Consider the following 13,588-nt stretch of genomic DNA (forward strand, 5'->3'; position numbering starts at 1 on the left):
TAAATAAAATCTTTAAAAAAATAAATAAATAAAAATAAATAATAAATAGGAAAGAGGCTTAGCAGTTGAAACATCTTTAAAATGAGACAGTTGAGTGTATTCTAGATAAGAGTAGATTTAGGTTGATAAGATAAATTCACTAAATGAAATCATGATATTCTGCGATCCTTTGCAAATCAGATGCTTGTTTTAAGGCACTTTTCCATATAATTAGAGCTCTATTATATTTCTCTTACCCAGCAAACAGCAGGGAGGATTCTGTTGGCAGCTCTTTGGAGTCCTGGAAATGGCTTCCCACACAATCTGATTTGCCCAGGTTTCCTGGGGGAGAGCCTGTGTCTCAGTTTTGCTTTTGAGTCGGGGATGCTCAGTGGGAGAAGTTAAACAATGGGAGAGTCAGAGCCAGAGAAACACTAGGCAGCAGTGCTGGTGTTTGGGCTGCTTGTTCTAAAAAGTGGACAACGAACGGGACTGGTCCCAAAGCCAACAGAAACGGACAATGCCGTTTTCTTTAGTCTCAGTTCTTCTCCCTGTTCTAATTTAGTAAAAATCAGTCATCTCTTCATCCCTTAGGCTGCCCTCTTTTCAGAGTCTCATAGGAAAGGCTCTGATTCTTACTCAGCCTTACCACTACTGCTAGCATTCTGATATCTAAGAGTTATGGTGGCTTCCTCATAGATCTTGTTTTTTACTTTAAAAAATTTATTTAAGAAACAGTTATAGAACATTCCAGCACCTCATTTTTAATATTTTATTATTTGTTCAGGTAGCTTGTTGGTGATTTTTAAGTTACTGAATCTCATTACATTCAAGAATTCCACTTTTTTCTGTTGGAAGGTAACAAGCAGAGCTCATGCTTGGAATTAGGATCACTTGTGTTGGCATTGTCCATGGGGTCTCTTTCTTTCACTTCTTTTTGTGAAGCTGAGTACAGAGAATGATTGTAAATGCTTTTTTACAGTGATTTCTTTAATTCTTCTCTCTGGATGAACACGATTCCTTTGGAAATAAGTTCAAAATTTAACAGTCTCCTGCCCAAATAAATATTACCTTGAGTGAAAGGAATCGGTAAGAGTTACTATTTCCTCATATAAATTATTACTCATTAGACATATCAAAGTCTGATCAGGAGAGTGATGATCTAGACTAGACTGTATTGTATACATGGGGTGATGGTTAGGGATGGCCTTCTTTAATTTATCTTTCATTATGCATATCATTATTAGACAGGTTTTGACCTTGTCATTATTTACTTATTTGTGATTATTTTCTGTACAATGGAAAAGAATGCCACTGTTTATGTAATTCATTTTGGTTGCTTTACCTTAGGGCCTGTGAACAATGTTTTAGATAAGATTAGCCCTTGGTCATTTTTTCTTTCTTTCTTTCTTTTTTTTTTTTTAATCTTAAAGATCTTAAGTTTTATACCCTTATGCTCTGAATCATAGGAATTCTAAATTTCAAGGGAGTGGAAACAAACAAAAGGCAAACTAGCTTTCTAGGAAGAATCTAAGGGGCACCTGGGGGGCTCAGTTGGTTAAGCCTTTGCCTTTGGCTCAGATCATAATCCTGGGGTCCTGGGATTGAGCCCTGTGTCAGGCTTACTGCTCAGCAGGGAGTCTGCTTATCCCTCTCCCTCTTGCTCCCTCGATCCTGCTCATGCTCTCTCTCACTCTCACTCTCTGTCAAATAAATAAATAAAATATTGAAAGAAAGAAAGAAAGAAATGCATTCTGTTTCATATTCCATTACCTTTTTGTCTCATATTTGAACTCAGTATGGTATATTTTTTAAAAAAGAGGTTTAGAGGCTGTTATTTTTCTCATTTTAATTTGAGTTCAGGCTTATTGTTAGTTAGCTGGATGTTTTATATTTTTGTTACCAATGAGTGTTTAACTTAGAAGCAACAGATAGAGCCAAGGGCACAGCATTTAGTTTGACTTTATAGTTTATTAGGATGCTAATTTATTCTGAGTTTTCAAATACATTAAATTTTCTTTCTTCCTCCTTTAGATAGTAGTAAAAATATCTTATATCAATCGTGAGTTAGGAAGACACCAGAAGGGCTTTATTTTCTAAGGGCGTATTTATTGAGCTCATGGGTATTTCTGAGCCTCTGGATAACTATAAAGATTCTCATGGGTAAAGTAAATATTACTTTATAGATTGATATTTATTATTTCTCAGGTAAACGTGGGAAACTAAACAGGTTTTTACTTCTTTTTTTCCTAAAAATGGTCTAGAAAGGTAGCTTTGATTAACCATAATCTCTGATTCATGGTGAGCCAGATTGCTTTCTAGAAATGAGTCTTCTTGATCATGAGCATAAGAGCATGTCAGAAAAGGGGAAAAACAGGGGCCGTTATACAGTGCCTGATCTAGTAAGGGATGGAGTAGATGTCAGAGCAGAGTGGCTAAGATGTTTCATTTATTTCAGGTAAAGTTTATGTAGTGCCGAGATAGTAGAGATGCTATCAGAATGTCATAGCAATGATAACAGTAAGGAAGATACAGTTCTTGCCCTCAACTAGCTTTCAGCCTGATTGGACAGTTGCGTCAATAGTGTCTTGGCAGAGGTCCAGAATTGGTGATGCGGAGGACTGTGGGGGGAGGGTGTAGTTAAAGGAAGGAGACAGAAAATTCGGTTGGTGAGAACAAGCAAAGGCTGCATGAAGGCAAAAACATTTCAAATGGACATTGAAATACGGAATTTCTAGAAGGAAAAGGATAAGGGAGGGTGTTTCATCCCATTGGAGGAAACTATCTGAGCTGTGGAAGAGAGCTGGTGAGAGTGGGATGTTTGGGGGAATATCAAGTAGTTCAGTTTGATTGGAGTATAGGGTACAGCTCAATCCAAAAAGCATTTTTTTTAAAAAGATTTTATTTATTTGACAGAGAGAGACGCAGCTAGAGAGGGAACACAAGCAGGGAGAGTGGGAGAGGGAGAAGCAGACTTTCGCTGAGCAGGGAGCCTGATGCAGGGCTTGATCCCAGCACCCTGGGATCATGACCTCAGCCAAAGGCAGACACTTAACGACTGAGCCACCCAGGCAGGAAGGCGCCCCATCCCAAAAAGCAGTTACTGAGTGCTTACTCTGTAGATTATTTCTATTTTGATTTTTCAGGTGGGGGAGATACAATTAAATGTTTCTTTGGCCTGAAGTTAAGGAACCAGCAGAGAGAAGCTGTTGAATATGTGGAAATGAAGGAGTAATTGATGAACAGAGGACTGGTACTTGATAGAATTAAGAAAGCAGATACAGAGAATTAACCTTTGAATTGAAAAAAGTCTCATCCTCAGACTGTGAGGGAAGGACAGGGAGAGCTGAAAATCAGATGAATTGTGAGTGCTTTTGCACTTTATATATGCACAATTAATCCAGAAATTCACATTTATTGAGGCTCTGTTATACCAGGTACTAGGCACTGAGAAAGCAAAAACACAATTTCAATATAGTCTTTGTTGATTCTCTTTTGCCAGCTCTTTGAATATAGCGACAATCTTGATTTATCTTTTGAAAGGCTATGATATCTGAAATGTGGTGCCTTAAACATAGTAGGGGACCAATAAATGCTCACCGCTTTGTTGAAACTGATTTAAATAGTATTTCTTTCTCCCCTTTAAATACTCTGAGTATTTGGTAGAGTTCCCAGCATTACTGGGATTCTCACTGGCCCAAAAGCAACTTGATCTAGTGAACAGATGAACTAGACCTGAAGATGGGAGGCTGGGGCCACTACCTTTGTCGTTTGCCACTTCTATGATTTTAGGAAAATAACATGTATGAGCCTCAATTTCCTGTGCTGATGGTACTCCCCATATTGTCTGCTTCTTAAAATTGCCTGACACATTATGTAATTGTATGTGAAAGCACTTTGAAAATCAAAAAGGATCCATTTAGGATATTAAAATGATCAGACCTTTCTTCTTCAGGATTGACTGTTGTATTTCAATATAGAATCTAATTGTTTAGCATTTAACTATTTCTTTCTTTCTTTTTTTTTTTTTTTTAAGATTTTATTTACTTATTTGACAGAGAGAGAGAGATCACAAGTAGGCAGGGAGGCAGGCAGAGAGAGGAGGAAGCAGGCTCTCCGCAGAGCAGAGGGCCCGATGTGGGGCTCAATCCCAGGACCCTGGGATCATGACCTGAGCTGAAGGCAGAGGCTTTAACCCACTGAGCCACCCAGGCACCCCTAACTATTTATTTCTTAAGTAATTTAGTTTCCTCTTAGAGTGTAGAAGGTTTCATGTAGATGGCTGGTTGAAGGGAAAGTTTTGTAGAGGCATAATTTAGGCAGATTCATGCACATTTTATTTCATTTCTTTTCTGTTTTTATACCCAGCACTACTTAATATACTCTAATGCGACATTGAGAAAGTTTTTTGAGAATTACTTCCTTATATATCTTCTGAGGGCTCTTACTGCCAATATTCAAGTGTATAAATCCTTTTGGGAATCTGTGTTTGGACCTCAGAGATGGTGGGTGAGTTTTTTGGCTGCATGTCTTCCTTAAGGTATTTAGAAAATCTCTTACTATCCAACAGGAGTGAGAGGGCGAAAGTTAGGAATATGAGTGTGAAGGAAATCCTGCTTGTTGGTATTGCTCATCATGAAATAGAGAAGCTTCCAGTCCTAACTATTGAAGGCTAATGAAGTTAGAAAATAACAATGGAACATGTTATCTGGGACCATATTTAAGACCCCAAAACAGTGGCCTTGCTCTGCATAGAAGACGATATGCACAAGTATAAATCAGTATTAGACTGACCAAGGTAATGTAGATCCTGGATCTTGTCTATGCAGGTATTTCATTAACCATGGAGCCAGTGTGGGTATTGTGAATAGTGAAGGTGAAGTCCCCTCGGACCTTGCAGAAGAGCCTGCCATGAAGGATCTTCTTCTGGAGCAAGTGAAGAAGCAAGGTAACCTACGTGATTCCAGAGGGCCAGGAGAGACTCTCAAACATTGCTACTTAGAAAATAATCCATTTGCTGTGTAGAGTTTTTCATTATCATATTATGAGAGGATTAGATCTATCTCCACAACATTGGGTATCTTGACTATCAATCCCCAAAATCACGTGTCCTCTTAATAACTCACGCAAGAATAGGCCAGATGTCAAAAGGATGACTGGCGATTCCTTGTTTTTGCCATATCCAAGGGTGTATATGCATTGAATAGTTGGGAGTGACCTGAATATTCTTTGATAATATAAGTCAGACTGATGAGGAGCATGAAGTTTATCACTGTGTGGACATAATACTGGATTTTGCTACACATTGTGAAGTCTAAAGAAAGGATGATAGCTAGTGTAAATTGGAGTATTGGTCAAATTCTGTTGATGACTTTGTATCTTTTCTCTTGATGAGAACTAAAAGTGGTGCTGATAAAAGTATTATAACCTCTGAAATGATCCTTAACCATACTGACCATGACAGTTATTCTGTAGTTTGTTATTTAGAAGAATAAACTCTGTAAATACATTTTCAGAAGAATCCATATCAGAGAGTAAGTCAGGATTTTCCTGAAGTCTCTGGGTTCTTTTAATTGCAAATGGTCAGATGGCAAGGAGGACAGGTTTTTGGAAGTTTGCTAGAACCATCAAAAAACTTTGTGGACATGATTTGTGGTGATGTTTATTTAGTCTTTCTGTTAAACTAGTTTACCCACAGTCTGCACTTTATTCCAGAAGATTAAGCTCCCCTGGCCTTTCCTGATATGAACCTTTAGAATAGGCAGGCCAAGGCTGGCTACATCCATTTGTTCATAAATTACTGAAAGCTGCATTTGCACAACCACAGCAGAGTTGAACAGACAGAATGGCCCACAAAGCGGAAAATATTGAATATCTGGCTTTTTATGGAAAGTATGCCAGTGCCTTAAAATAATGATGTTCTAGTGTAGTAAATACTTGTTTTTACTGCCTTCCTTTGTATAATTTTTGTGCCCATTGAATTAAAGAACTTTATGCTTAGTTTACCACTCAGTCCCACTCGGCCTTATGCTAAGATAGACATCACAATTTACAAAGATTTTTTTTTTAAACAAACAATTTTTTAAGATGGCTTTGATTTAGAAAACCAACTTTTCTTGTGTTTAAAAAAAATTATTTATTTGAGGGAGAGAAGGGGGAGGGCAGAGGGAGAGAATCTCAAATAGATTCCCCACTAAGTGCAGAGCCCCAGTGGGACTTGCTCTTACCACCCATGAGATCAGGACCTAAGCCGAAATCACCAGCCAGACGACTGACTGAGCCACTCAGGTGTTCCAAGAAACCAACTTTTCTATTTTGATTTCTGACTCTTCGGTTAAAGAATATGCTGTGTTGGAAGAGGTGTTCAAATGTATGCTTAACTTTGTAGCACTGTTCTCTGTGTGGAATTCTGGTATGTTCTAAATCAGATACCTCTTTCAATTCATCAAGAAGATATAAGTCATAAATACATATGTACCCAACTTTTGAACACCTAAATATATTAAACAAATACTGACAGATCTGAAGGGAAAAATAGATGATAATATAGTAATAGAAGGGGACTTCAGTACACCCCTTGCAAACTGGATAGGTCATCTGAACAGAAAACCAATAAGGAAACACTGGACTTGAACTATACTCTAGACCCTATGGACCTAATAGACATATACAGAATATTCTATCAATAACAAGAGGAAAACTGGGAAATTCACAAATATGTGAATATTAAGCAATCTGCTACTAAACACCCTGTGGGTCAAAGAATAAATAAAAGAAGAATTTAAGAATATCTTGAAACACACAAAAATGGAAGCACAGCATGCTAAAACTTATGGAATGCAGCAAAAGTAGTTCTTAGAAGAAAGTTTATAGTGACATGCTTACATTAGGAAAAAAGAAGTATCTCAAATAAACAACTCACCTTTACATTTCAGAGAATAGAAAAAGGAACAAACTAAGTCCAAAATTAACAGAAGGGAGGAAATAACAAAGATCAGAGCAGAAATAAATGTAACAGAGACCAGGACAAAAAAAGAAAAAAGATCAGTGAAACTAAGAGCTGTTTTTTTAAAAAAAATAAATAAAATTGACAAGCCTTCAGCTAGACTAAGAAAAAAAGAGAAGACTAAAATAAAACCAAATGAACAGAGAGGCATTACAACTGATATCACAGAAATACAAAGCTTGGTAAGAGACTACTGTGAACAACTATATGCTGAACAACTATATGCCCACAAATTGGATAACCTAGACAAAATAGATAAATTCCCAGAAATTCACCACTTACCAAGACTGAATCAGGAAGAAATAGAAAATCTGAACAGACTGATAACAAATAAGGAGATGGAGTCAGTAATCAAACAATAAGAAAAGTCCAGGACCGAATGGTTTCTTTCGTGAATTCTACCAAACATATAAAGAATTAATACCATTCCTTCTCAAATTCTTTCAAACAAAGAGGAGAGAACACTCTCAAATTCATTTTATGAGGCCAGCATTACCCTGATACCAAAGCCAGATAAGGACAGTATAAGAAAAGGAAACTATAGTCTATTATCCTTGCTGAATATAGGTACAGAAATTCACAACAAAATATTAGCAAACCAAATTAAGCAGCACAACAGAAAGATCAAACACTATGATCAAGTGGAGTTTATCTCTAAGATGCAAGGGTGGTTTAGCTACATAAATCGATAAATATAATACACAGCATTAATAGAATGAAGGGTAAAAATTACCATCTCAACAGATGCAGAAAAAGCATTTGACAAAAATACGACAACCTTTCATGGTAAAGATTCTGAACAAATTGGATATAGAAGAAATTATCTCAACATAATAAAGTCCATATATGACAAGCCCACAGTTAACATCATACTCAATGGTAAAAGGTTGAAAGCTTTTCCTCTATGGTCAGGAATAAAACAAGGGTACCCACTCTCATCACTTCTTTTCAACATATTACTAGAAGTCCTAGCCAGAGTAGTCAAGCAAGATAAAGAAATAAAAGACATGTAAATCAGAAAGGAAGAACTAAAATTTTGTTTGCAGATGATTATGATCTCAGATATAGAAAATCCTGAAGACTACCAAAAAGCTGTTAGCATCAAAAGCAATAAATTGGTTGGGAATAAATTTAACCAAGGAGGCAAAAGATCTGAAAAGAAAGAAATTGAAGAAGACACATATAAATGGAAATCCACCCATGTTCATGGATTGAAAGAATTAATAATGTTTAAATGTCCAAAGCCATCTATAGGTTCAGTGCAGTCCCTATTATTTCAGAGGCATTTTTCACAGAAATAGAAAAAAAAATCCTAGAATTTGTATGGAATCACAAAAGACCCCTAATTGCCAAAGCAATCCTGAAAAAGAACAAAGATGGAGGCATCATATTTCCTGATGATAAAACTATACTACCAGGCTATAGTAATCAAAACAGTGTGGTACTGGCATAAAAATAGATACATAAACCAGTGGAACAGAACGGAGAGCCCAAAATTAAACCCTCATATACTAATGGTTAACTACTATTTGAACAAGAGAGCCAAGAAGACTCAATAGGGAAGCGATAGTCTCTTCAATAAATGGTGTTGGGAAAACTGAATATAATTACATGCAGAAAAATGAAATGAGACCCCTATCTTAAAACACTCACAGAAATTAACTCAAAATGGAGTTAAGACTAATGCATATGACCTGAAGCTATAAAACTCCCAGAAGAAAACATGGGGGAAAACCTCCTTTTTACATTGGTCTTGACAATAATTTTCGGGATATGAAACCAAAAGCAAAAGCAAGAAAAGCAAAAATAAATAAGCAGGACCACATCAAACTAGAAGTTTCTGCACTGCAAAAGAAACAACAAAATTAAGACATCCTACAGAATGGGAAAAAAATATCTGCAAATCATATGTTTGATACATACAATACATATATGTTTGGTAAAAAAATGGGCATTTTTTCAAAGAAGATGTACAAATAGCCAACAGGTTCATGCAAAGATGTTCAGCATCACTAATCATCAGGGAAATGGAAATCAAAACCATTGGGAGAGATAACCTCAAGCCTGTTCAAATGGCTTTCATCAAAAAGAGAAGAAATAGTTAAGTGTTGGCAAGGCTGTGGAGAAAAGGGAACTCTTGTACACAGTTAATGTGAATGTAAATTGGTATAGCAACTATGGAAAGCTGCATGGAATTTCCTCAAAAAATTAAAAATACTACTACTATATGACCCAGCAGTCCCACTTCAAGGTATATATCCAAAGGCAATGGAACTAAAATCTCAAAGAGAGGGGTGCCTGGGTGGCTCGGTTGTTTATGCGGCTGACTCTTGATTTCAGCTCAGGTCATGATCTCAGGGTCCAGGGATTGAGCCCCACGTCAGTTTCCTTGCTCAGCAGGGAGTCTACTTGATTCCCTCTCCCTCTGCCCCTCCCCACTAAAATAAATAAATCTTAAAAAAAAAAAAGACCTCAAAGAGATATCTGTATTCCTCTTTTCAATGCATCATTATTCACAATAGCCACGATACGGAAGCAACCTAAGTGTCAGTCTATGGATGAATGGATATATATATATACACACACACACATATATATATGTGTGTGTGTGTATGAATATTATTCAGCCATGAGAAAAAAGAAAGAAGGAAATATTGCTATGTACAACAACGTGGGTGGACCTTGAGGGCATTATGCTAAATGAAATAAGACAGAAAGAGAAACAAAGAGAGTAGAATGGTGGTTTCCAGGGGCCAGGGATGGGGATAAATGGGGAGATACTGGTCAATGGGTACAGGGTTCTGGTTATAAAATAAGTTCCGTGGATCTAATGTACAGCATGGTAACTTTAATTAACAGTATTAGATTATGAACTTGAAAGTTGCTAAGTGATTTTAAATGTTCCCAGCACAAAAAAGAAATAATTATGTGAGATGATATTATTAATTAACTTTATTGTAGTGATCATTCTGCAATATATAAGTATCAAAACAACATGAACAAATTTAGCTTACACAGTGTTTTATGTCTATTGTATCTCAGTGATGCTGGGGGAAAAAAGAAATAAATTGCTTACCCATTCACCCCATCTGTCTCTCCAAATCAGTCAGATAATCCTTAGGGTAGTTCACAGGTTTTCATTTAGGAAGTTAGTTGGGAGTGGACCAAGCTCAGATAAAGCCTGCTCATGAGTATAGAACTCTTTGGATGGGTATGTTTGTATTTGGGACATGCCATTTTTTGGGTAATTTTTTGGTATTTTTTTTATTAACATATAATGTATCATTTGTTTCAGGGGCACAGGTCTGTGACTCATCAGTCTTATATAATACATAGTGCTCATTACAAAACATACCCTTCCCAATATTCATTACCCAGTTACCCCATCCCCCTGACTCCCTCCCTTCCAGCAACCTTGTTTGTTTCCTAAGAGTTTCTTATGATTTGTCTCCCTCTCTGATTTCATCTTTTTTCATTTTTTTCCTCTCTTCCACTATGATCCTCTGCCTTGTTTCTTAAATTCCACATTTCAGTGAGATCATATGATAATTGTCTTTCTCTGATTGACTTATTTCACATAGCATAATACCCTCTAGTTCCAGCCACATCATTCAAATGACATAATTTCAATTTTTGATGGCTACATAATATTCCATTGTATATAGATACCAAATCTTCTTTATCCACTCATCTGCCAGTGGACATCTGGGCTCTTTCCATAGTTTGGCCATTGTGGACATGGATGCTATAAACATTTGGGTGCACTTGCCCCTTCAGATCACTACATTTGTACCTTTGATCATATAATTGTCTTTCTCTGATTGACTTATTTCACATAGCATAATACCCTCTAGTTCCAGCCACATCATTGCAAATGACATAATTTCAATTTTTAATGGCTACATTATATTCCATAAATACCCAGTAGTGCAAATACTGGGGCATAGGGTAGCTCTATTTTCAACTTTTTTGAGGAATCACCATGCTGTTTTCCAGAGTGCCTGCACCAGCTTGCATTCCCACCAACAGTGTAGAAGCGTTCCCCTTTTCTGCATCCTCGCCAATATCTGTAGTTTCCAGACTTGTTAATTTTAGCCACTCTGATGGTGTGAGGTGTTATCTCATTGTGGTTCTGGTTTGTATTTCCCTAATGCGGAGTGGTATTGAGCACTTTTTTCATGTGTTTGTTGGCTACTTGGATGTTTTCTTTGCAGAAATGTCTGTTCCTGTCTTCTGCCCATTTCTTGATTGGATTATATATCCTTTGGGTGTTAAGTTTGATAGATTTTTGATACTAGCCCTTTATCTGGTATGTCATTTGCAAATATCTTCTCCCATTCTGTCTTGTCTTTGGTTTTGTTGACTATTTCCTTTGCTGTGCAAAAGCATTTTATCTTGATGAAGTCCCAGTAGTTCATTTTTGCCTTTGTTTTTCCCTTCCCTTTGGAGATGTGTTTAGCAAGAAGTTGCTGCAGCCAAAGTCAAGTTGGTTGCTGCCTGTCTTCTCCTCAAGGATTTTGTTGGATTCCTGTTTCACATTTAGGTCTTTCATCCATTTTGAGTCTGTTTTTGTATACGGTATAAGGAAACGGTCCAGGTTCATACTTTTTTGCATGTGACTGTCCAATTTTCCCAACACCATTTGTTGAAGAGATTGTCTCTTTTCCAGTGTATATTCTTTACTGCTTTGTCAAAGATCAGTGACCATAGAGTTGAAGGTCCATTTCTGGCTTCTTTATTCTGTTCCATTGATCTTTTTGTCTGTTTTTGGCCTGTACCATACTGTCTTGATGATTACAACTTTGTAATAGAGTTTGAAGTCCAGAAGAGTGATGCCACCAGCTTTGGTTTTCTTTTTCAACATTCCTTTAGTTATTCGGGGTCTTTTCTGGTTCCATACAAATTTTAGGATTATTTGTTCCAGCTCTGTGAAAAAAGTTGATTGTATTTTGGTAGGGATTGCCTTGAGTGTGTAGATTGCTTTTGGTGGCTTAGACATTTTAACAATATTTGTTCCTCAAACCCACGAGCTTAGAACATTTTTCCATTTCTTTGTGTCTTCCTCAGTTTCTTTCATGAGTATTCTATAGTTTTCTGAGTACAGATCCTTTGCCTCTTTGGTTAGGTTGATTCCTAGGTATCTGATGGTTTGGGTGCATTTGTTAATGGGATCAAGTCCTTAATTTCTCTTTCTTCTGTCTCACTGTTGGTGTATAGAAATGCAACTGATTTCTGTACAATGATCATGTCCTTATTTTATCGAAGGGGGAATGCCCCACCGCAGCCCCTTTTCAGTGGCACACAAATGTTGGAGAGTTTCTGGCTAAAGAGAGGAACTTTTTGGAGTTCCTCTATAATGTTTTAAAGCGAAACAAAAGCTACATTCCCTTGGAAGCTTTAACTGCACGTGACCTACTCAGCTGCTCTAGATTATATGGCTTCAAGTCAGTATATTTCCCTACATGTGGAAATGAACATTAGAGCTACCTCTAATGATATACTAAAGTATATCATACTGAATCTAAGATTTTTTGATACCAGGCTTATGGACTAGTAAGTGGAAAAGAACGACAGGGACCTGGGATGCCAGGTTTCTAATGACAGCTCTAATGTGTTTTGTGGTCTTGAGCGAGGCACCTTTCTATGTTATTTTCTCATCTGTTAAATGGTGAATGTGATATCTGTTACATTTACCTCAAAGGATTGTTAGGAAACTAAAATGGTAAAACATGTAAAAGGTCTTTGAAATGTAGAGCATTGTATAAATACTATAACACAAAACTCAAAGTCCACTTCGGTCTTTATGTTCTTAAAACTAAAAACCATTTTAAGCATGTTACTTCAATGGATCTGCCATCACACCGTATTTAAAATGGTTTAACCCTGATAAAACTACTAATGTGTGTATAAATGTCATTGTTCTTCTAAATAAAGAATACATTTAATGAATACCCAACTTGATGACTTAAACCGTTATTTGTGGTTTTATTTATGATGTGTTTAGAATCTAAGGAAAATACCCTGTCACATTTAAATGGACCCTGAGTAACTCTGGCTGTCTGGTTTCTATAGGAGTTGATCTAGAGCAGTCAAGAAAAGAAGAGGAACAACAGATGTTACAGGATGCCCGCCAGTGGCTCAACAGCGGGAAAATTGAGGATGTAAGGCAGCCTCGCTCCGGGGCCACGGCCCTCCATGTGGCTGCTGCCAAGGGCTATTCGGAGGTCCTCAGGTATCGTCCATTTACATCAATCAAGAGTTTGCCAGACTGGGAGAAGATGAGCTGGGGTTTGGAAGCAGGGGGTGAATTAGATTTTCAACTACGATATGTTTCCTTATTGTTTTCCTCTCTAATCATGCAGTCTTTTCTTATATTTTGCTGATAATAACCCATAGCTGGTCTCCACTCTCCTATTGTCACTCTAGCTTCTCACTGACATGTATAATAAGAAACAGATGAGGTGTACTGGCCTAGAAGATGACCTTACATGATCTCGTCCAGTGCTATGACTTATCATTACTATCCCAGCAGTCTCCTCCCCTGTTGACATGTAATACAGGACAGACTTGTGATTTGGGTCCTTTTTGGACAGAGGTAATTTC

At 37.2% G+C, this 13,588-nt stretch overlaps 1 protein-coding gene across 6 annotated transcripts in view; it reads left to right on the forward strand.

The window, feature by feature from the left end:
* The window catches only part of PPP1R12B (protein phosphatase 1 regulatory subunit 12B), a 223,306-nt gene that overhangs the window by 56,612 nt on the left and 153,106 nt on the right, over positions 1-13,588 (forward strand). For all 6 annotated transcript variants that reach the window (XM_044267619.1, XM_044267612.1, XM_044267620.1 and 3 more), the window contains exons 3-4: positions 4,809-4,927; positions 13,058-13,217. In XM_044267619.1, coding sequence (XP_044123554.1) covers positions 4,809-4,927; positions 13,058-13,217 — 279 coding nt within the window. The remainder of the gene's footprint in view (positions 1-4,808; positions 4,928-13,057; positions 13,218-13,588) is intronic.

Source organism: Neovison vison, chromosome 10, assembly GCF_020171115.1.
Source record: "Neovison vison isolate M4711 chromosome 10, ASM_NN_V1, whole genome shotgun sequence".
NCBI lineage: Eukaryota > Metazoa > Chordata > Mammalia > Carnivora > Mustelidae > Neogale > Neogale vison.